The 25,661-nt window shown below is 39.1% G+C and overlaps 1 protein-coding gene across 1 annotated transcript; it reads left to right on the forward strand.

Annotated features, from left to right (window-relative positions):
* The first annotated feature begins 2,333 nt into the window (after positions 1–2,333).
* KCNA3 (potassium voltage-gated channel subfamily A member 3) lies at positions 2,334–24,900 on the forward strand. Its single transcript, XM_005204218.5, has 2 exons — positions 2,334–5,860; positions 19,277–24,900. The coding sequence occupies exon 1, from the start codon at positions 2,491–2,493 to the stop codon at positions 4,219–4,221; it is 1,731 nt and encodes a 576-aa protein (XP_005204275.1). The 5' UTR covers positions 2,334–2,490; the 3' UTR covers positions 4,222–5,860; positions 19,277–24,900.
* The last annotated feature ends 761 nt before the right edge of the window (positions 24,901–25,661 follow it).

A 25,661-nucleotide genomic window follows, 5' to 3' on the forward strand; every position in this document is an offset into this window, starting at 1 on the left:
AGTGAACTAGTCAGCAATCAGAAGAAAATAGGCTGCTGTTAGAAATCTAGTATTTATTAAGCACTCACAGTGATTAACATAAGAGTTTCACAGTGTGATACAGTAGAGTGAACACTAGATTTGGAAATGATCCAAGATTTTAGGCCCAACTCTGCCACTAACCAGCTGTGTGAGCTTGAACAAACTGCTAAACTTCTCTGGACCTCAAATATAAAGTAAGGGCCATCCTAAGTCACTCATAAGCAGTCTTCCAAACACAGCAAATGGATAAAAGTAATGGAAATAGTCATTTCTAAAGGAGAGAGATCACAGCAGGGAGAAGTTGTGACCATTCATCATAGGACCATCCTCTGTTCTGCTCTTCCTTGCCATTGATTAATATTAATTTCAGGACTAATTCCTGCAAATGGAGAAATTAATCACTTTCTAAGTCAGACATAGAAGTGCATGAAACATTTGGTCTTTAAAAATAGGGTCTTTGCCTTTCTACGAGCCAACCTTGCAGTAAGTCATCTGTCTTATTCTTAAATATATGAATGATTGATTATACTGCTACCCAACTATATTACCAGTTCAAATACAGTGTTTTAGTTTTGTGAGAGAGTATTTTACATGGTTGTCTACTTTTAACATGTTACTGCCTGCAGTACTGACCTGGAAGTGACATGGAAGATAAAAAGACAGTAAAGAACAGGGGTACTATTTGTACTCAGAAGAGGCAGAGGTGGAAACCCTGTGGAGTAACTGAAGAATGTGCTGTACTGGGAGCTCAGTTTCTCCCCACCCCTCATCCCAGGAAACCCAGTGATCCTGGGCTCAGAGCAGATAGAAATACAAAGCATCACTTGTAGGGAAATTCAATATAACAAAGGTATCCTGAGTTCCTACTCTTTATCAGGGACTTTCATAGTTGCGAGGAATATAAAATTGGGTGAGATCTGGCAAAGAGCTGACTCATTTGAAAAGACCCTGATGCTGGGAAAGATTGAGAGCAGGAGGAGAAGGGGATGACAGAGGATGAGATGATTGGATGGCATCACCGACTCGATGGACATGGGTTTGGGTGAACTCCAGGAGTTGGTGATGGACAGGGAGGCCTGGCATGCTGCGATTCATGGGATCACCAAGAGTCGGACACAACTGAGCGACTGAACTGAATTGAAGATCTGGCTGTGCTCTAGAGCTAGAGAAACTCACAGTTGAGAATGATATGGAAAGCAATGACCACAAATCAGGCTTACTTCAAGTTGCATTGTCAGATGAGGGAACGGTCTACATAAGAGTTCCTCTTTTGTAAATGATTTGAATGATACCATGGAAAACACATTTTTAAACCTACGGTTGACTCTAAATTGAAGTTGCTGAAATGTCTAGAAACAGAAATTGTGTTCAGTGTGCCCACAACCATTTGGAGAAATAGTTTATGTTCAAAGGGGAGAACTGTAAGCTATTATCTCCAGGCTAAAATCAAGCAACAGAGATACACGTTGCGGAAAGGCTGCTGTCCTAGTTTAACAACTAGAGCGTGGCAAATTCCCCAGGCAGAGGGTCTGGCTCACGCCCCTCCCACTACGGACTTGAGATGTGAATTTCCTTTCTCTTTTTCCTCTCATATTCGCATGGATAGGAAATCTTACTGGATTGGAATGACCAGGCTGCCCTCACCAAACCTAATTTGGTCCTCGATTCTTCCTAATGGCTAAAATCTCAGCTACCAAAGGTAGTGTCAACTATTCACTGCAGAAGCAAAGTCTCCGAATGTCTTAATGACCATCTTCTTCTGACTCTGGGTGCGAAACTCCCATTACTCAGCTGCCCTTCTCAACCAAACAAAAGCTTAATTATCCCTCGCGGCCTGGAGCTCTTTCACCCTCAAGTGGGCACCTGGCTTACCTCTTGTCCTAGGCGCCCACCTGACCTACCACTCCATTCCTGGATAACGCGGCAGCCCCAGAGCAAGCCGCCGTCCTCCCCTCCCAACCTGCCTCCGCCTTTGACCACCTCGGCCCCGAGGAGCCTGCCTCCTCTCGCCCACCCAGGTGGCGCGTGCGGGGCGAAATGGGGAAGTCCCGAGATTGGGACACGGCCTCGGGGGAAAAGGGGTGCGGGAAAGGACTGCCTTGGCGGGGCGAGGGGCGTGCAAAATGTGAGCGCTCGTGTGACCCAGACCGGCGGGGAGGGGTTGGGCCGGGAGGCTCTCGGGGAGTGGGGCGCGCGCCCGCGCGGTGGGCCGGAATCCGGAGGGGACGCGGAGGGGCGGGAGCGCGCCCCGCGGGGGAGGGAGGAGGAGGGCTGAGGAGGCGTCTCCTCTGAGGAGCCGCGCGGACCGCGCCAGACCCAGACCGAGCCTCACGGCGGCGGCGGCGGCGGCTGCAGCTCAGCAACAGGCGGCGGGCTCGGCGGGAGGCGGAGGCGGTGAAGGGGCCGGGAGCGCGAGGAGAAGCGAGCCGGTCCCGCGCCGCCGCCGCCGCCGCCGCCTCTCCCCGCCGCATGGACGAGCACCTCAGCCTCCTGCGCTCGCCGCCGCAGCCCTCCGCCCGCCAGCGCGCCCACCCTCCGCAGCAGCCCGCGAGCGGCGGCGGCGCCCACACGCTGGTGAACCCCGGCTACACCGAGCCCGCCGCGGGCTCCGAGCTGCCGCCCGACATGACGGTGGTGCCCGGGGACCACCTGCTGGAGCCGGAGGCGGCCGACGGCGGCGGGGACCCGCCTCAGGGTGGCTGCGGTGGCGGCGGCGGCTGCGACCGCTACGAGCCGCTGCCTCCCGCGCTGCCGGCCGCCGGCGAGCAAGACTGCTGCGGGGAGCGAGTGGTCATCAACATCTCGGGGCTCCGCTTCGAGACGCAGCTCAAGACCCTCTGCCAGTTCCCGGAGACGCTGCTGGGCGACCCCAAGCGGCGCATGAGGTACTTCGACCCGCTCCGCAACGAGTACTTCTTCGACCGCAACCGGCCCAGCTTCGACGCCATCCTCTACTACTATCAGTCCGGGGGTCGAATCCGCCGGCCTGTCAATGTGCCCATCGACATCTTTTCCGAGGAGATCCGCTTCTACCAGCTGGGCGAGGAGGCCATGGAGAAGTTCCGCGAGGACGAGGGCTTCCTGCGGGAGGAAGAGCGGCCCCTGCCCCGCCGCGATTTCCAGCGCCAGGTGTGGCTGCTCTTCGAGTACCCGGAGAGCTCCGGGCCGGCCCGGGGCATCGCCATCGTGTCCGTGCTCGTCATCCTCATCTCCATCGTCATCTTCTGCCTGGAGACGCTGCCCGAGTTCCGCGACGAGAAGTACTACACCGCGTCGCCGTCGCAGGAGCAGTTCGAAGCGTCCAGTAACAGCACGTCGGGGGGCCCCACGGGAGCCTCCAGCTTCTCTGATCCCTTCTTCGTGGTGGAGACCTTGTGCATCATCTGGTTCTCCTTTGAGCTGCTGGTGCGGTTCTTCGCTTGCCCCAGCAAAGCTACCTTCTCGCGAAATATCATGAACCTGATAGACATCGTGGCCATCATCCCTTATTTCATCACTCTAGGCACCGAGCTAGCTGAGCGACAGGGCAATGGACAGCAAGCCATGTCCCTGGCCATCCTGAGAGTCATCCGCCTGGTGAGGGTCTTCCGCATCTTCAAGCTCTCCCGCCACTCAAAGGGGCTGCAGATCCTGGGGCAGACGCTAAAGGCTTCCATGCGGGAGCTGGGGCTGCTCATCTTCTTCCTCTTTATTGGTGTCATCCTCTTCTCCAGCGCTGTCTACTTTGCCGAGGCGGACGACCCCACTTCAGGTTTTAGCAGTATCCCGGATGCCTTCTGGTGGGCTGTGGTAACCATGACAACAGTAGGTTATGGTGACATGCACCCAGTGACCATAGGGGGCAAGATTGTGGGGTCCCTGTGTGCCATCGCAGGTGTCTTGACCATTGCTTTGCCAGTCCCTGTAATTGTTTCCAACTTCAATTACTTCTACCACCGGGAGACAGAAGGGGAAGAGCAAGCCCAGTGCTTGCACGTGGGAAGTTGCCAGCATCTCTCCCCTTCAGCTGAGGAGCTCCGGAAAGCAAGGAGTAACTCCACTCTGAGTAAGTCGGAGTATATGGTGATCGAAGAGGGGGGTATGAACCATAGCGCTTTCCCCCAGGCACCCTTCAAAACGGGCAATTCCACGGCCACCTGCACCACGAACAATAATCCCAACTCCTGTGTCAACATCAAAAAGATATTTACCGATGTTTAATATATGAAACAAGTGACATGCTGTGCTCAGTATTGTGTGGAACGTGCCCCCTTGGTCTGTGTAATGCCCTTGTTTTATACATTTTCAGACCATTCATCAAGGAAAGGACATGAAGAAGTGGAAAGCACACTTCATTCTCCCTCTCCCTACTGCTTCATACTGAAACAGGTGTCTGTTTTGCAAGTGGGCTGCATTCTCTCAGCTCTCCTTTCTTTAACCCCTCTCTCACTCTCTTAATATTTCAGCAACAAACTTACCTTAAACTTGATTTTTAGCACACGCTCTGTAAGAAAAAAGCAAAAACCAACCCCCCCCCCAAAAAAAAAAAAAAACTGTACATCCTGGGAGGAAATGAAACTGAAGAGCAGTTAGAATAACTGTTTAACCTCAGAATCAACAGGAGTTGTTTCTTTACTAAGTAAAGCGGGAATAGACTTAAAGGATGCTTCAGTTTGATGGACCCTTCAACATTGTTGAATATTTAGTTGAATTGCCAACACTGTGGATATTTGAATGAAAAGTCTATTTAGAACAATGACTTGTAAACCCACCATAAATTTAGTTGGTTTTCAACTGGAATTTCTATTTGGGCCCTCCCCCCTGGAATTTTAAGGATCTCTAGAACTTCGGACTAAGGGAAATGCCTAAAATGTCCTAATCTGACTAATTAGTTTAACTCTTTGGGGCTTGTTAAACCTTTTAAAAGTATTAAGAGTAACAGATTCCTGTGAAACTCTGTGCATTCCAGCTAGTATCTATCAAAGTCTAGAAACAGATGTTTTCAGCGCTGCTTAGAGAAACAAAAAATTTTTTCCTAATGTGTCTGAGAGATAAGCCTCTGCAGTATCACAAGAAGATTAAAGTGGCAGACACTCCTTCCAGCGGAAGTTACTAATTCGGACCCGGCTGATGCAGTTCCCATAGCAACCCTTGTTTCCCGGGAAACCCGAAAAAGGTCGTCATGGCATCTCTTGCTCTCTAGCCCCACCCCCTAGCCCCAGCCGTTTCCACAGTAACCTTTCCAGATGGTTCCTCCTTACATGATTTCACAAGGAAAACCACTGTTTGAATAAACCGCACAAATAAAGTTAAGTCTGAGGATTCGAGGCGGTGAAATGAATCACAAAATACTTTTTTATACAAAAATATTTTAAAAATCACTGACGTCATCCCATACTGACTGAATCGAAAAGGAAAATGTCGTCATTGGAATGTTACACATACACCACAATAGGCCGTGATTTGAATGAAATGCCAGTAATTGGGCAATCATTTTGAAAGATGCTTCTCTACTGTTTTCTTTCCCCAAGAAGTTTCAAGCCAACAAATGAAATTAAAAAGCAAATGTAAAAGCATTCTGCACATAAGCAAATGAAATGTTCAATCAGTATACCTGAAACTTTACTACAAGGAAACTTCAGACTTCCTCTTTTTAAAAAAAGTATCCAGATCCCACAACACTCACCATCACAGCCCTTGAAAAACTAAATATATTTGAAAAGTATAAAGGATGCATGCTTTTAACTGAGGGAATTGCAGATAATCAATGAAAAGGAGTCACAGGAAGTAACCAGACCTTGGGAAATACCTGCAAGTTTCAGCCATGTGCCAGGGGTGGCCAGAAGACAGACAGCATCAGGTGAGCACTGTGTGGGCTACTGGAGCACTCTCTTTTTCTACAGGGAACCAGGGGGATGCCATTCATATCTAGATTTGTGCTCACTTGCAAAATCAATAGGTTTATATTTATTACAGGCCAGGTGCCTTTTGAAGATCATTTATAATAGTTTTTCTGTTTGATGTCCAGATTGCCAACTATTGTTTGGTTTCTATTGTTTATTGCAAAAAAGTGGAGAAAAAAGTAATTTCTCTTCAGAATAACCTTCACCCAAACTGAGCTGAAAATGACTCTATTCCTTTTACTAACCTCCTTGGCTTCTGAACAAGCTGTTTCCCATGAAAAAAGGGTAAAAGGCAGACCTGCTGTTAGATTCTTGGTCTGATTTCATTTACATAATTATGTAGTAGTATGCAGTAGTACAGTTCTCAAAACAAAGATGGATAAAATTGCAACAAGGGTAACATTTTATTTTAACATGTTATTTTATATACATTATATAAATTATACATTATCCACAATTGCTTTTTGGATTGATAGGTTTAACTCTTTTATCCTAGGGTAAATGAGAGTAACCCTATTTTTAAAGCTCATAAAATATTTTCAGGTAGTCAGAAACCTACTTACTTTATTATTTTGCATTTGAGAGAGTGAAAAATAATGATTAAAACTATAAGAGGGAAAGAGAAGAGGAAAGACAAAAAAAAGAAAGAAAGCAGAAAATCTGTGTACCTGTCATAGAGTCATTGTTCTTGTCTATAAGCTTTGAAATAAGCTTTATCTAGTTCCCTTTGCTACTTATTTGAGCCTTTAACATTGATCCACCTTTTGACCAAACGTTTGGTATTTTTAATGACCAGAAATTCTTTTAAAGACCCATTTTGGTGGTGATATGTTAGACACACAACAGTCATTACATAAGAATAATTTTTGTGTCTGTTCTTAAAAGATGTAAGCATAAAGATAAATGAAGTGCAGTGACAATTTTATTCAGTTATTCAGAAGATATAGAAACCCTGATAGTTCTATAAGTAAATTATGGTTGTGCTATAATTTTGGAATTGTATGGTTTTTAAATAACAGTAATACAAAGAAGACTTTTTTTTAGCCAGAAAAATATTGCTTTTGAGTCATGACTTTAAGGTAGTATTATTGCTTCTGGTCGCCATATTGTAAACTCCTTGAAGGTTATAGGTTCCCTAGTCCTGACCAAGTTTTGGCCTCTAGTGCCCGCACCACATGTAGCATTGTGTTTGTATTCAGTACATATTTGACGAGTGAATGGCCATTATGTTACAATAATGTTGTTTTCAGGTTTTTAATGAAGTGATTTATAGCATAAGTTCTGCAGTCATATTGCCAGAGTTTGAATCCTGACTCTACTGTATGACCTTGATCAAATTATATAATCTCTCTGTGCCTCAGTTTCCTTATTTGTACAATAAATATAATAAATAATACCTCATAGGGTTGTTGTAAATATTAAATGTTAATACAGGTATATTGTGTCAGAGATTTTGCCAGAGATTATATTACATTATATTATTTTACATTATTACATTATTTGCTAAGAGATTACATTATTATTGGGATCATTACTCACAGGCCTTATACCTGTGAGCCTTGTGAATGGTGTAAAAAACATAATCAGAGTCTTACTATTTACTTTATATAATAACAATAATAATTACAATCTGTTAAGGGTCAATCACATCTAGAACACTTCTCAACTCTGCAAGGTAAGTGGTATTAACCCCATCTTAGGAGGGTAAAAAATAGATGGTTAAGGCTAAGTCATTTACCCAAGACTTTGCAGCTAGCAAGAGATCTAGCATGATTTAAAGCTAGTCACTGTGGCCCCAAAACCCATGTTCCTTTTACTGAATGACTTGAAAGAGACTGAGAAAATAAATAGCTTATACTTTCAGATTTGACTTCAGCCCATGTTACTAATTAATGAATTCATGGAAAGATCATAGCCCCAGAAACCTAATCATTCAGTGTACTGAAAATTAACCCTTTTTAAACCATCAGATATTTTTAACCATAGGAACCAAATATGGTATTTAAATCAGATGAAGAGATTGACTTTTCTAGTGATAAAAGATTATTTTCTTACCCGACTGATTTATCTAGATTTAATATTAATTTAATCAGTCTTGGTAGTGATACAATGGTTATTAGGACATTATCCAATGGATAATGGATATTTTTCAGGTTTAAGATTAATTTCCTATTTTTATGTGTTTTACTCTACAATAGATGATAGTATTATGCAGATTATTATTTTTCTATCTTCTCATTCTTTAATTGGACTACTGAAGAACCATGCCAGAAAGTAGTATAAACATTTTGACTCTCCCTTGTTAAGAAAGGGGAAATTACATAGAACAAATGCAGGGAAACCAGAAGGAGATTGCCATTTTAACTGAAATTTGACATTATTGCCTTACTTAACCACTCCATGACTCTTTAAGAACTTCTGTGCTGGGGGAAAAAAAAAAATCAGGATATAGCTGTGTCCTACATAATAATTGTAGCCCCTTCCTCAAGGTCCTAAGGCATTTAGAAAATGAAATTGGATAGTGAATTGGGCTTAGAGCAGGATACTAAGGAGCCTCAGTTTACACATGCTAGTTAACTTTGTTGAACCACAGACTTCACTGAGCTCAGTTGCATGTCCTGGATGTTGAAAGGTATACCTAGGTCTGTATGTACAAGAGATTCATGGGAGGAGATGTGACTTGGATCAGTGCATATCCATCAGCACCCTGGGAAAATATATATACCCTACAGCTGGAGAATCCAGAGATAAAAACAATAGCATTATTTTATTTTTTATATTGTGTTTTAAACAGATATTATAGCAAACTTAAATACCCACCAACTAAGGTGATATAATCACAAATGACTACACATAACAGGAGTGTTACATTAATTATTTCTCAACTTTGAAATAAAATTTTGGGATTGAAATTTTAAATGCACAGTATGAAGAAATTTAAAGTTATGGTTCATTTACATAAAACTTATTGTTTGCCTCTTTGGCATATAACATACTCAAGTAATTGCTTTGCTGATTGTACATAAATCCAATATATATACTATATACCAATAGTCTATTCTTTTGAGAACCATAACTATAATTTCCTGACTTCCTATACATTTAAAATTTCAACATTTTCTACAGCAGTTCCAAGATCTTCCCATCTCTCAGCTGTGAATAGAAGTGCTAATCCCTCACACTAAGAAATGCAAAGAAGCACATGTGTCCCCCAGTTTGAAGACTCATGCAAACACTGTGAGATAGAAGTGAGGAGCATAAGAATGGAGAAGAGGATATTTAGAGATTGCATTTTAGGGTGGGATTTTTTTTCTTCCTGTTTTGTATTTGGCCTTTTAAACTAAGGAAGATAAAACTACTGCTTTAAAACTAATTTCCTAATGCCATTTGCAGTGACATGGATAGTCCTAGAGAATGTCATGCTGAGTGAAGTCAGAGAGAGAAGAAGTATCATATGACATCCCTTATATGTGGAATCTGAAAAGAAATGATACAAATGAACTTATATACAAAATAGAAGCAGACTCACAGACTTAAAAACAAGATTTTGGTGGCCCAGGGGGAGGGACAGTTAGGGAGTTTGGGATGGGTAGGTACACACTGCCATATTTAACATGTGTAACCAACAAGGACCTGCTGTGTAGCAAATGGAACTGGGCTCGATATTATGGATGGGAATAGTCTGGATGGGAATGGGGTTTGGGGGAGAACGGATACATGTATATGTATGACTAAGTCCCTTCACTGTTCACCTGAAACTATCAGCTATACCCCAAAACAAAATTTAAAAAACTACTAATTTCCTACGTTTCATTTAGTAATTTTATATATAATAAATCACTTTTTTTAAAATAACCTGCTGTAAATGGTTGATAGTCTTTGAGAGAAAGCAAATCAGAGAAGACAGAAAGGAGAGAAAACCACGCAGAGCCCAAACCGTATGGTTGTGACTCAGCCCTAAGCCTCCTGCATGAAAATGGCAATTGCCATATACTAGATAATAGTATTCTTTAAATGATTTAGACAGGTTAGAGCATTTCAGATATTTGTCTTTGTTTTCAGTGATGCTATGAATGAATTTTGTCTTTGACATTGTAAAGAAAAAGCATTTTGCAAAAAAAAACTTTTCTGTGGTTTTTCTCTTCTCTTTTTTTTTGGTCGTGGATGTGTTTTTTCTTATATTTCAGATTTTGCACTATTAACCATCAAATGCTTTAAAGAAGTGATCTGAAAAAGAGGCTCCATCATTTTCTTGGGAGCCATTTTATTATTGCTGCAACCTAAACAGTGCAGAATAGGAACTCTTGTCCAAAAAATAAATCTTGGGATTTCTGATTGTTAGTCAGATAGCATTCAAGTGGACAAAAGATCACATTTCATCCTATCTAAAGAATGTTAGGAATAAATCTGTGTATGCAGGGCTCTGACTTTGCAGATTCAGGGATCATAGCCCCCATGGTGCTGGTAGGAAATGGAGAGATACTTTTTCCCTTCTGATGAGCCCCCAACCTCCCCTCACCTCTTCCTTGAGAGTATAAAGGCTCTGGGGAATCTCTATGGCGATTCCCCATTACCTCTTTAGAATGAAAGTCAGCATTGCGCCTGTGTGTTATAGGGCCATCAGCACAGCTCTTTCAGTTGTTTTCTGTTGTTTATTTTAAACTCCTTTCCTTTAAGAATCTTAAGGTTCTTATTTTTATACATTTAAACATTTCCTTAAATTAAAGCATTTAATTTGAAAGAGAAGCCCATGGGATTAATTTATTACATGCACACACTTCACCTTTTCATAAGTTATATCCTGTCCTATATGATTTTTATCTGTATATGCTTTTTATCTGTAGATCTAAAGTCTAATTCATTTTCTGACAATTAATGAATTTCCAAAATATTTGTTTTCATTCATATGTGCAGCATAAACATTTATAAATCATTTTAATTTTTTTAAAGCCTTTTAAAAGGAAGATTTATTGCCAAGTAGTCTCAGTGTATCAATATCTATTAATGTAGTAATTCAAAGAGAAGTGAATATATTCAGTCTATCACTGAGTTCTGTCATTTCACCTCCTAAATGTCTCTAAAAAAAACCCACTTTTCCATACTGCTGCCACCACCACTTTACTCCACATTCCTATCATCTCTATCCTGGATAAGTGTGAAGGTCTCTCATTTGGCCTTCCCACATTTCCTGGGGCCAATCTGACCCTTTCTCCACCTGGTAACCAAAATGATCTTTCTGAGACTCAAATCTAATTATATCACCTGCCTCTGCTTAAATTTTTTTCAAGATCTTTTTCTTGTTCTTAGGGTCTCATGTGTGTGCTCGGTCATGTCAGACCCTTTGTGACCCCATAGATTGTAGCCCATCAGGCTCCCAAAGGCTTAACATAGATATCAACGCCTCACATGATCTGGCTCAGCCCTCATATCTAGCCCTATCCTATACCTGTGTTCCTCCCCTCATTCTATTGTATTCCAACAACCCTGATCTTCCAGTTATAGAATAAGCTCTCGTTTTACCTTAAGCAGTAGGGATCTTTGCAAATGTTCCCACTGCTAGCCCCTTCCTTCCCTCCTCACCCCATTCACTTCTATCTTTACTTCAATACTTCCTCCAAGTTATCTCTCATGACTCTGGTCTTGTCTATTCGTCTGTTATGGTGTAGTTCATCAAATTTAAGCTGCTTTTTTTTACTAGAGCCAGCATTATTTTATATGCCACTAAAAAAAAAAAGAAGAAGAGAAAAACTGCCAGTTATAAGGGAAAGTACCAGAGATTTTGAGATACATCCCAATTTCATAGCTGCTCAAATCTGGAAAAGTGTGTCTTGGAATGAATTACTATAGTATATTATCTTGACATAGCTGTAGTTTTAAATTAATTTATGTTATATAATTAGTGTCTGTTTCCTGTATGAGTGGGGACTGTATCTCTCTTTGTTTACCATTGAATCCATTCCTGTTCTCTCCAGACAGGCTTTCACCCCTACCAGTTCACCAAAATCATACTATTTAGGGTCATGGTGACCTCCTGTAGCTGTATCCAGTGGCCGTTTCTCAGGACTCACTTCATTTGACCAATCAGAAGCATTTGGCCCTATAGAATACATCCCCACTCCTAGGAAGAAATGTTTCATCTAACTTTCAGGATACCACACTGAATTTTCTTCCTACCTCTCTGACCTCTCCTGTTCAGTCCCTTTTATTGGTTCTTCTTCATCCCTCCTGGGTCTTAATGTTGAAGAACCCCATGGGCCATGACTTAGTCCTTAGACCTCTTTTTCTTCTCCATTCAGTCTTATTCTCATAGCTTTAAATGACCTATACATAAATTTGTATCTCCCACTTGGCCTTCTCTCCTAAACTCCAGATTGAATTTCTGACTGTCCACTTGACATCTCCATTTGCATAACTAATAGATATCTCAAACTTAATATGTCCAAAACTGAGCTTCCTTCTCCTCCCCGACCCCTCCCACCGCCCCCTTCAAGCCCATGCCTCCTGCCTTCTTCCATACAGGACAAAACAAAATGCCTGGTGTATTTGAGGAAGAGCAATATGTATTTGAGGAAGTCACTAATCTACCTTTATAAAAAATTGTAATTAAAATCAGTCAAGAGTGACTATATGTCAGATTTCAAAATGTAGTAAGCAACTAAAAACCATAGACAGAAACAATTTCTCCAAGTAAAAACTGTGTTTGAATTGCTTTATTCCTAGATTCTATAAACCTTATACCTGCAAACATTTTAACTCATTATGAAAGGTCAATTTGTATTACTATGTAGCTATGTGCTTTGAGGAGATTTATTTTTAGTAGGCCTAAATACTCCTCTAAGTAGTATTGCTTACACCTCATGGCTCATTTTCTCATGACTTTCAGATTTTTGACAAAGTTCTACATCTTGGCACATTACCAGTTTTAATTACTGAGTTAAAACGTTTTTTGCTTGCCAAGACTATAATTTCCAAGAGGCCAATCAGAGAACTATACATAATTCAGCAAGAACTCTTTCTAGACTTTGGGGCTAATTCATGACCACTTAGTTGGTAGAATTTGTAGAGGTCGTTGATGTGCAGCCAACACCAAGTTATTTAGTGGATGTCAAAGTATAAACTCATGAAAACCAAGTTCCCATAAAACCATGTTACAGAAAGATTTCAAATTTTTCCTCATCAAACACAAATTGTTGTTGGTAAGTCACTTGTCGACCTGTGGACTGCAGCATTCCATCCTTCCCTGTCCTTCACTATCTCCTTGAGTTTGCTTAAACTCGTGTCCATTGAGTTGGTGATGCCATCCAACCATTTCATCCTCTGTCACCCCCTTCTCCTCCTGCCCTCAGTCTTTCCTAGCATCAGAGTCTTTTCCAGTGAGTCAGCTCTTTGCATCAGGTAGCCAAAGTATTAGAGCTTCAACTTCAGCATCAGTCCTTCCAATGAATATTTAGGATTGATTCCTTTAGGATTAACTGGTTTGATCTCCTTGTTGTCCAAGGGACTCGTAAGGGTCTTCTCCAGCACCACAGTTCAAAAACATCAATTCTTCAGTGCTCAGCCTTCTTTATGGTTCAACTCTCACATCCGTACATGACCACTGGAAAAACTATAGCTTTGACCATATGGACCTTTGTCAGCAAAGTGATGTCTCTGCTTTTTAATACACTGTCTAGATTTGCCATAACTTTTCTTCCAATGAAGAATTTGATTTCATGGCTTCAGTCACCATCCACAGCGATTTTGGAGCCCAAGAAAATAAAATCTGCCATTATTTCTATTTTTTCCCCTTCTATTTGACATGAAGTGATGGAACCAGATGCCATGCTCTTAGTTTTTTGAATGTTGAGTTTTAAGCCAGCTTTGTCACTCTCCTCTTTCACCCTCATTAAGAAGCTCTTTAGCTCCTCTTTGCTGCTTTCTCCCATTGGAGTGGTATTATGTTTATATCTGAGGTTGTTGGTATTTCTCCCAGAAATCTTGATTCCAGCTTGTGATTCATCTAGCCCAACATTTCGCATGATGTACTCTGTATATACATTAAATAAGCAGGATAACAAATACAGCCTTGACATATTCCTTTCCCAATTTTGAACCAGTCTGTTGTTCCATGTCAGGTTTTTACTGTTGCTTCTTGACCCACATACAGGTTTCTCAGGAGACAGGTAAGGTGGTCTGGAATTCCCATCTCTTTAAAACTTTTCCAGTTTGTTGTGATCCACACAGTCAGAAGCTTTAGCATAGTGAATGAAACAGAAGTAGATGGTTTTTTGGAATTCATTTTCTTTTTCTGTGATTTGACAGATGTTGAAAATTTGATCTCTGGTTCCTCTGCCTTTTCTGAATCCAGCTTGAACATCTGAAAGTTCTTGGTTCACATACTGTTGGAACTTACCTTGAAGGATTTTGAGTGTTGTTACCTTGCTAACATGTGAAATGAGCACAATTGTATAGTAGTTTGAGCATTCTTTGGCATTGCCTTTCTTCGGGATTGGAATGAAAACTGACCTTTTCCAGTCTTGTGGCACTGCTCAGTTTTCCAAATTTGCTGACATATTGAGTACAGCATTTTAACAGCATCATCTTTTAGTATATGAAATAGCTAAGCTGAAATTCCATCACCTCCACTAGCTTTATTCATAGTAATGCTTCCTAAAGGCCCACTTGACTTAACACTCCAGGATGTCTGGCTCTAGGTAAGTGACCACACCATCGTGGTTATCCGGGTCATTAAGACCTTTTTTGTATAGTTCTTCTGTGTAATCTTTCCACCTCTTCTTAATCTCTTCTGCTTCTGTTAGGTCCTTGCTGTTTCTCTTCTTCATTGTACCCATCTTTGTGTGAAATGTTCCCTTAGTATCTCCAGTTTTCTTGAAGAGATCTCTAGTCTTTCCCATTCTTTCCCATTGTTTTCCTCTGTTTCTTTGCATTGTTCATTTAAGAAGGTTTGATTATCTCTCCTTGCTATTCTCTGGAATTCTGCATTCAGTTGGGTATATCTTTCCCTTTCTCCTTTGCCTTTCACTTCTCTTCTTTTCTCAGCTATTTGTAAGGCTTCCTTAGACAACCACTTTCCTTCTTGCATTTCTTTTTCTTTGAAATAGTTTTGGTCACTACCTCCTATACAGTGTTATGAACCTGCATCCATAGTTCTTCAGGCACTCTGTCTGCCAGATCCAATCCCTTTAATCTATTCATCACCTCCACTGTATAATCATAAAGCATTTGATTTAGGTCATACATGAGTGGCCTAGTGGTTTTCCCTACTTTCTTCCATTTAAGCCTGAAGTTTACAATAAGGAGCTCATGATCTGAGCCAGTTAGCTCCAGATCTTGTTTCTGTTGACTGTGTAGAGCTTCTCCATCTTTGGCTGCAAAGAATATCATCAGTCTGATTTTTATATTGACCATCTGGTGATGTCCATGTGTAGGATCATCTCTTGTGTTGTTGGTAGAGTATGTTTGCTATGACCAGTGTGTTCTCTTGAACAAACTCTGTTAGCTTTGCCCTGCTTCATTTGGTAATGCAGGGCCAAACTTGCTGTTACTTCAGGAATCTCTTGACCTCCTACTTTTGCATTCGCATCACCTGTGATAAAAAGGACATCTTTTGGGGTGGGGGTGGGGGGTTATTTATAGAAGGTCTTGTCAGTCTTCATAGAACTGTTCAACTTAAGCTTCTTTGGCATTAGTGATTGGCCTTAGACTTGGATTACTGTGATGTTGAATGGTTTGCCTTGGAAATGAACTGAGATCATTCTGCTGTTTTTGAGATTGTCCCCAAGTACTGCCTTTCAGATTCTTTTCATGACTATGACGGCTACTCCATTTCTTCTAGGGGATTCTTGCCCACAGTAGTAGATATAATAGTCATCTGAATTAAATTCACCCATTCCTGTCCATTTTAGTTCACTAATTCCTACGATATTGACGTTCACTCTTGCCATCTGCTTAACCACATCCAATTTACCTTGATTCATGGACCTAACATTCCAGGTTCCTATGCAGTATTTTTCTTTATATTCCTATGCAGTATTTTTCTTTATATCATCAGACTTTATTTTTACCACCATACGCATCCACAACTGAGCATTGTTTGTCCTTTGGCCCTGCCACTTCATTCTTTCTGGAGCTATTTCTCTGCTCTTCCCCAGTAGCATATTGAACACCTACCGACCTGGGGGATTCATCTTCCAGTGTCATATCTTTTTGCCTTTTCATACTGTTCATGGGGTTCTTGAGGCAAGAATACTAAGTTTTCATTCAAGAATTCATTTAGGCCTGGGCAGAAGTCTTAATTACTTTGCACAGGCTTGATAGTGTTGCCAAAATTTGGCCTCTGTTCACGGTGCTGAATAGAAACTCAGAGATAGAGTTTTGGGTGAAGTGGAAGAGTAGATCTTATTGCTTTTCCATGTAAATGAGGACACAGCAGGCTAGTGCCCTCAAGTCTGTGTGACCCACCCCCGGGGGGTAGTAAGAAGTTTTATAGTGTTCAAGGAGCAGAGCATGATCAGCTCATGCACAGTTCTCGGATTGGTTGGCATCAGGTGAAGTTTCAAGCATCATCAGCTTTCTGGTTTCAACCAGTCTAGGGTCTGTGTTCTTGTGGTCAATGCTTTCATCTGGAGGGGGTCTGTGTCCTGTAAAAGCAACTTAGGAATGTGTATCAGGCTTCTATCTATATCTTTCAGGGAAATGAGTGTTCAAAGATTCTGCTATGTGGCAGAATTATAGTCTAAATTGTTACCAGTTTCCTGGCCCAAGGGCTGTTCTTCATTTCTACATCTTCACATTTCCCAATCATTAACTCTTTATTGAAATTTTCATTTATTTATTTAGGCTGTGCTGGGTCTTTGTTGCTGCACAGGATTTTCCCTAGCTGTGGTGAGCGGGGGCTGCTCTCTAGTTATTGTGCATGGGCTTCTTGTGGTAGCTTCTTTTGTTGTGGAGCACAGGCTGTAGGGCATGGGGGCTCCAGTAGTTGAAGCTCCTGGGCTCTAGAGCACAGGCTCAGTAGTTGTGGCACATTCTCTTAGTTGCTCCACAGCATGTCGGATCTTCCCAGATAAGGGATCGAACCTGTGTCTCCACATTGGCAGGTGGATTGTTTACCACTGAGCCACCAGTGAAACCCCCAATCATTAACTCTTGAGTCAGCATTTTACTTTAAAAGACAAGGACACAGGAGCTTGTACACCGTTTCAGTCGCTATTGAAATTTGACTGTTCTTATCCTGTTTTCTTGCTTTGTTTGTTAGAACATTTATTTGGTGAAATAGCTTCAATTATAAGTCACCATTTTTTATTATACTTCCTTTCTTTCTTTTGTAATTTTGATACGTAAGCCAAAGTCCATTTTTCTAAGTCCTTCAACCCATTTCTTAGCTCCTAATATAAACAATATAAGTGAAGTCACTCAGTCGTGTCCGACTCTTTGCGACCCCATGGACTGTAGCCCACTAGGCTCCTCCATCCATGGAATTTTCTAGGCAAGAGTACTGGAGTGGGTGGCTATTTCCTTCTCCAGGGGATCTTCCTGACCCAGGGATCGAACCCAGGTCTCCCACATTGTAGGCAGACACTTTACCATCTGAGCCACCAGGGAAGCCCTAAACAATATAATTACCATCTAAATATCACTTTTGCTTTTTATTGTTTTGTTTCTGTTGAATTACTACTCCTTCTACACCTGCAGATTTATTAATCCTAAGAGCCTTGAGGCAGGTATTAACTCATGAGCTTAAAGAAAGCCCCAGCCCCTTATATAAAAAGAGTGTGTCAAGAAAAGAATAGCTTAATCTCAAGATAGCCAAAGCTGCACTGGCATTGAGCAGAAGTTAGGCACTGAGGATATGAAAAGGTTATTATATCATCATGTTACTTTTCTTGTCATTAGTAGTCATCAGTAACTAGTAGACCATTGTAATTTCAAACTTTTATAATGAACATTAAGTGTACTGTGATGCAAGAATGTAGTCTTACTCTTTAACTAAAGACTAGTGTTAAAAAGAAGTTACTTGTTTAATGAAGGATGAGCACATATAATCCAGGCCAAAAAGAGAAGACTTTTCACTAGATAATTTCCCAGCATGGTAGGCATACAACATGTAGTTCAGTGAGTGAATGATTCTTCCATGAAAAGCATACTCAGATTCCAAATTGCCATCATTAAGCATTTATCACTGATTTTGAGATACTTGCTAAAACCAAGAGTACATATGGGAAACAGTCTTCTCTATGTATTATGATGGATAATATTCACATATTGAAACCTGAAGCTGAGTGTAGGATTTTCTGTTTTTGTCTTTCTAAGTTTCACAATAAATTATATATCCAATTTATACTGTACAAAGTAGTAGGGATTTATTCATTCACTCAGCATATAAAGTGTCTGTGTGCCAGACACTATTCTAGATTCTGAATGTAGCAGTGAATAAGACAGTTGTGCTGTTTTATGCTATTTTTAAGGAACACTTTACTGTCTGCATTTCCAAATAATTTTTTTGTAGTTGGTGAGAAGAAAACAATAAACTTGAACTTTTATTTCTTGGTTCTCCAGAAACCCTGGTTAAGTGGTTATTGTTGTCTTAATTTTTTATTTCTTAAAATATTATACAACTATGCAGAGTTCCCCCTGGAGAAGGAAAAGACAACCCACTCCAGTATTCTGGGGCAGAGTTCATATTTTAAAGGATCAGTAGATTTGAAAGCTATTTTTTAGTATTCTGGGGCAGAGTTCATATTTTAAAGGATCAGTAGATTTGAAAGCTATTTTTAATATTTGAAAGCTATTTGTAATAATTGGTCATACAGAGTATCTGTAGTTCTAGGTACTATGTCTCTAGTACCTAGAACATGGTTATCAAAACACTAATTTTGAAACTGTTTTGCTCTCTCCTTTTTTCCCTCTTCACAACATTTATCTGAGCATGACTTCAATTCACTTCAAAAGAGTTCTCAGATTACTACAGTGGAATGTACAGAAAAGAAGCAAGCCCTTGAAAATACATTGAGAAAATTGATACGTGTCTTTTTCTAAAAAGCAGTTGGCACTCGGTACATTTCAGATGGTTCTTAAGATGAATATAAATTTTCCTATTCAAAGAACAATCACATTGGTTTAGACTACATTTGGAGGTCAATATTAATAAGGGGGGGCGGGAGTCATAATTCTAGAATACTCTGAAACTTTTTCTGACATAAAAGCACTCAATATGTGGTTAATACATTTCGTAAATTAAATTGCTCAAACTTCTCAAGATAACATTAAATAGTTTTTAAGTGTAATGAATAGAATATTTTATATTGACCTAGTCTATATAATTTTTTAAAAAGTAAATTACAGTAAATTATTGTGTTTACTCTGTCCAACAGATACCAGAAGAGCCCCACATAAAGAACTGTAGAGCTGCACTGACCAGTAGAATGCTCTTTTTAAACTGCCTAGAACAATGAATACAGTGTTGATTATATTGCTGATGAGCAGTGATATGTCTGCCAACACATAGTTTCAGTTGACATTAAATAACATGTCTCTAAGAAATGCTTCATATAAAAGAAACAGCTCTGAAGCTGAAGGATTCTCTTCAAATTGTGTGCAGTTGAAAAGGTATTGACCAAGAGATAAAGAAGAACATTAAAAATATTAAAGTATCATTTGACATTTTGATGATATTTAATCATCCAAAAACTAATCAGTACCGCTGATAAAGAAAGCCTAAATGCTTGTTTCCAATAAGCCAACTTATTATACTGTTCTCTTCTTTCAGTTAATTACTGGACTGTGTTTAATCATGATATGTATTAATGTTATCTTCTATGTACAACTTTATTTGTGAAAGTATGTTTTGTACCAAAGGCTTTCATAGAAATTAGTCCATTATGTGTAAATAAGTGAAGTCTACACTGTGCCCAGATGAATGGTATTAAAGACAGACTTGCCTAAAAGAAATGTGCCTTGCTTGATTAAACATTCTTTTATTTTTTGATTCAAAATGATAGATTTGCAAATTAGTCTTGTAGGTAGGTTCTAGCTGAGCTTAACTTTAAAAAATATATTAGTACTTATTACATGTTTAAGTTATCTATCTTAATACTTTTCAACAGATCATATATAATATACTCATTTAATTTAGTTTTTATGCTGTGTTTGATGTAGCGAGACAAAGCACATTCTTAAAGATATATTCGATCTACTGTTTTTAGAATTTCCTTAAAAATCATAGCTGTAAAATGCTTCTTGACTCATTTTCTATTTTTATATTCTTTTAGAAATGGAACTTTTTCAGTTAAAAAAGAAAAGCAAAGTTTTATTTGGAAAAGTAACTTAGGATGTCATGAAAATGATTTCCCATTTGGGGACATTTCACTTTTGTGCCATTATTAATGTATTTACTGTGACATTTCAGCAGAATGGTAGCTATTTGTATATTATTTAATAAGCCTTATAGAAAGTCAAACTGTGAACATTTAATATAAAGAAGACTCTTTTCATTTCTAAAATATGGTGACCAAATACATAAAACTCCCATCTCCTGTTATTTAAATGCATAAGAATGCTAAGTTAAGAGCACTCGTAGAATTTCAATTACTATCAAAATATTGTGGTAGGGAAGGCAAAATTATAATACTTTATGATGTCCCATAGAAGGAAATATGGGTCAAGGATTTCATTGTTAACATATAAGAATCAGTAACTGAAACAATCTTATACCTACTAGCTGCAAAACAAACAGATAGGAGATACAATCCAGGTAACTTTCTTCTGAGGCAATGTCTACAATGATTTTGCACAATCTGCTGGTAATTTCTCTGGTCAAAACTTTAAGACCAGATCACTCTGGGAAAAACTGAAGTAAAAAATGACAACTATCTCAGATTTGAGCTATGTGCACCTCCAATCTGGATAATTTGTTATTAAGATGAAAATACAGCCACCAAGGTGTTTTTGTTCTGTGTTCGCTCATGTAGTAGAGACACTGGCACAGAGAACAGTCCATTTCCAACCGCCTTAGTAACTCATAACCAGTGATCACAGCCTGGTCACGTCAGCTATTGGGATGATTGAAACAAACCAATCAACCGTCCTAATAGGAGGTCTAAGACATGCAGATGTTTTAGTAAAGATCAATAGGTATTACCAAAATAAGACACAGGAGCTACCTTTATAAAATACCAACAACACAACCTTAAGCATTATAGTAGGTTTAATATCATATCCACATTATTATAGGCTACAGTTTCAAATAAAGATAAAATCTGGACTTTTAAGATCAAAGCACAGAATGGTACCAGATGAAGAAACTGTCCTAGCAAATACGTCTCACCAAATGGGTAGTAAAAATAGTATTACTCTAGAGACCAGAATTCTTACCACTTTCTGCCTGTGGGACCCTAGATGCATCACTTACCATTGCCAGGCTTCAGTTTCCTAATTGCAAATGGATGTTCTGGGTTAATCTCTAAGGCCTTTCCAGTCCCCAAACTCTCATTATATGCATTTGAAAAGTCTTGGAAGCAGACTTAAGTACTCAGATTTTCTTAGGTATTTTTGAAAGAATGAATAAATTGAAATGAGATTTAAGTCTTGAAAGTGTCATAAATATATCATTCTTCAAGTTGCTTGTGAGAAAGGATATGGGATTTTTTTTCTCCTCTAAGAATTGTCACTGGTCTCTAAATGGGATCATGAACAAATTAAAAACTCACTCTGCAGAATGGAAACAGATTAATGAAGTACCTGGAAAGGAGGGGAGGTTATTTTTTAAATTTAATTTGACATTTAAGGTGATTTGAAATCATACATGGAATGCTAAAACTGCAACAGACCTTTATCATACTCAACATTATAACCCTGGGAGTAGGAGAAGGTGGGAAAAGGTTGAAGGGATAGGAGTGTTTGCCTTACAATCTCTTGAGCATTTCCACATAAGCCGCAGTTTGGTAAAGCAGGTATCTCTGTGCTTTCATTTTGGCTCTACCAATAACTCTCATGTACCCTAGGAAAGTTCCTTTAACCTCTCTGAGCCCCAATTTCTTTTAGTAATCTGTATGTTTCTTTACATTTTGAGAATTGTATATTGTTTTAGGATTGCTGTAATATACATGTCCATGTCGCTCCCTCCAGTCACTTAGATGCCACATCTCTACTCATGGACTGAACAGACTGCAAATCCAAATGTTAATATTTCCAATATTGCTAATAGACCTCAGCAAGACATAAGGCATGTAAATATTTTTTATTTTGACCATGGTTTAATTATTATGATTTATCATTTCATCCTTTAATGTTGCTAATTATCTAAATGAAATGTCTGTTCAAATGAACCTTATGAAAAAATTTTGTAGTTGAGTAAACACTTAGCAAGTCAGAATTGAATATGCTTCCCAGTGAACTGTAGCTGATTGTAAGGTGTGGTTTTGTCACATTTAAAAGTTGATTTCCTTTTGGCCCCAGAAACAATGGCTGTAATTTAAAATAATAGTCACAAAATTTTATAAATTTTTGTGAATACAAAAGAGGCTTGATAGAGCCATATTGTAATTAATTTTGCTCAGGAGTGCGAAACAAAATTCAGGGATGAACCAATGCTTCTGTTTGGCTTTAGTGCATGATTGGGAAAATGAAAGGCTTATAGGTTTTGCACAACATAGCTAAGAAATAAGTATACCCACTGTAAAAGAAGACTATTCTGGTTGCTGGTTTATGGTAGAAAGAGATTAGGATAGAAAGACTAAAATATGGACACTAGGGAAATTGTTTAAATGATAGTCTATTTGAATAATACAGAAATATTTTGTCATACTGAGATTATCTGTCCAAAAATATAGTCTTATATCCTTCCATTCAGAAAAAGGGGCAGTTTTTAAAGGCCTCTATCATAATAGGAAATGTATGTTTTGATTAGTGGAACAATTCATTAAAACATTTAATCTGATCATTTTGGTTACATGAATCTGAATTTTCACTTTAGCTGAAACTGAGTCTTATATGTATGTGTTAGTAATCTTCGTAAGAAGTAATTTAACCATTTTTTTAAAGTTGATAAAATTTGCTAAGTGGTGATTCCAGCATATTGTGTTAATAGTGTATCTTACAATTTGTGAACTGACCATATGAAAACAAACCATAGTAGTATCTCTTCTGGTAAAATGTTTCCATGGTGTGATCTCTTATACTGGGTTTGGGGTGGGGAGGTTACGTATTTAGTTTATGTAAAACTAACTGTTGAACTGTTTTTCCTAAATGCCATAAAATTATATGATTATAAACCAAATAGGAATAGCCTATTAAAGGCACTGTATAGACTATTTTTGAAGTTATCCCATAAAATGACATCGTTTCTGTTAAAAAGTTTCTACACATACAAGGGAAAGCAAACAGTGTATGTATTATTTCTGTGTAATATGCTAAATGTTTTAGAATCCATTTTTCAATCTTATGCAGATAGAAAGTGATTTTGCAGATAACAGAGTAACAAATACAACTACAGCACTTCAGTTTTTTCACAGAGATGTCTCATACATGTTTATTATCTCATAGTTTGCAAAGATCATTCACATATCTTATTTAACCTTTAAAATATCCTTATACAGTAATAATACTATCTGAAGTTTAGAGATTAAACAACCAAGGCTTAGAAAGATCCTGACTTGTCCAAGATCATAAGGGCAGCAAATGATTTTACATTTCATGTTCTTTACACTTTTCAATCTCTGCCAAGTTTTTTCTTTCCTACCACTGCCATGATCTTTAAGACTTTAACTAAAATTTAATTCCAAATGATACACTGGGAAATTTCACAAGGCACTGTTGCTGTTATTGTCAGACCTTTCTAAATGCTTCTAAAATAGAGTCCTCCTACAGGGTGATAGCCAAACATTTTCCATCTAAAACATATTTAAGTCCTCACACTCTGACTACAGACATTAAATCCAGATGATATCAAAATGCTGGACTGAAAAATTATCTTCTCCACTGGTCTCCTTTCTAATTTCCTTTTTAAAAAGTCCATCATAATGACTAACTTATGAATAGTTCAAAGAAACAATAATCAACCCAAGAAACTGCAGACATTCTGATTCAGAGAAAGCATACTCTAAGACCCACCATACTGTCCATTTTTAAGCTTAATGTTTTTCATCAAATGTGTTCTGTGATTAGGGGAGGACAGGGAATGGGGACTGAGTAGAAAAACTGCCTTTCTTTTAAGAAAACCTCATTATTTCCTGTAACTATTCAAAAAGACTTGATATCAAGTATTAGACAACAGGACTATTAACATTTAGCCATAGTTCAAATATATGGTAAAGTTGATACACATATTTTAAAATTTGCTGAAGTAATTTCCTGGATAAAATTAAAATCTGATGACTTCTCAGTTTAAATATGGAGAACATTCATGTGTTAACCAATGGCATAATGCTACATTTTAATTCTTTTTTCAAATAACAGAGAGACACTGGAAATTGCTTTCCCTTGTAAATCAACAGTCTGTGATACATTCTGTACTTTTACTGACTAGCAATGAAGTGTTACTGTGAATAATTAAATGAAATATAAACTATAGCATATCAGAATTTAACATTTTGTAACCTTAAGTTTAGTTCTCCTCCTCAAACAGATAAGTCAAACAAGTATTATTTTGTATGGAATGAAATAATAGTCATTCTTAAACAATGACATAATAAATAATGGAGTTCTGATAAAATATAAGATCAAAACACTTTATATTTTTCTACATTTGTCTTCCTTTGACATTGAGTTATGTTAATTTACCACATATTATTGTAAAGTTAAAATAAACTGTTATGTCATGTTCTGTAATGTTCCTGACATAGTAATTTTGGGCCTTCTGTTAACTAAATAACAGTAAATACCTGTGAGTTAATTGTGTGATATTTTCATATGATTTCTTTTATAAATCTGTCATTGGATTTAAAGTGTTTTCATTGGAAATGTTATGTGCAGAATTCAATAAAATACCAAAAAATCCTAATACTCATATTAATAATTAGCTCCAGATCCTTCTTCCTCCGTCTCTCCCTCCTTCCTTCCTTTTCTTTCTTTCTCTTTGTTTCATTTCTCTTTTTCTTTTTTTTTCAAAATAGGAAACACCAAAGCTGAGCTATTGCCAGCAGTTCAAGTGCCAGCTACCTTTGGACAGCTCTGCACACTGTCCTCTCACGTGGCTGTAGTGACACTCCTGTGCATCACACTCAGCCAGTCTTTTGAATGCCAACATTGTTTAGGTCTCCTTTATTGCTGCCAACTGTACACTGTTGGGGGGCCCAGAAACATCTTAAGGGAGAAAAAAAATGTCATGTCTGTGCCTTGGCACATTCTGTCAGTTATATGAGAACAAGGTGAGAAAGCAAATGTACACCATTTCATCCAAAATATATATTAAGCATCAGTTATGTGCACCCCCCTGTTCAAAGCACTATGCTGCTGCTAAGTTGCGTCAGTCATGTCCGACTCTGTGCAACCCCATAGATGGCAGCCCACCAGGCTCCCCTGTCCCTGGGATTCTCCAGGCAAGAACACTGGAGTGGGTTGCCATTTCCTTCTCCAATGCATGCAAGTGAAAAGTGAAAGTGAAGTTGCTCAGTCATGTCCGACTCTTAGCGACCCCATGGACTGCAGCCCACCAGGCTCCTCCATCCATGGGAGTTTCCAGGCAAGAGTACTGGAGTGGGTTGCCATTGCCTATGAGAGGATGTAAATGTGAATAAGAAGGTGACCCTGCTCTCAGAGAAC

Source organism: Bos taurus, chromosome 3, assembly GCF_002263795.3.
Source record: "Bos taurus isolate L1 Dominette 01449 registration number 42190680 breed Hereford chromosome 3, ARS-UCD2.0, whole genome shotgun sequence".
In the NCBI taxonomy this organism is placed as follows: domain Eukaryota; kingdom Metazoa; phylum Chordata; class Mammalia; order Artiodactyla; family Bovidae; genus Bos; species Bos taurus.

Bases quoted from the DNA above. Each gene is read 5' to 3' on its own strand.
- KCNA3 (XM_005204218.5), top strand. From the start codon at position 2,491: ATGGACGAGCACCTCAGCCTCCTGCGCTCGCCGCCGCAGCCCTCCGCC.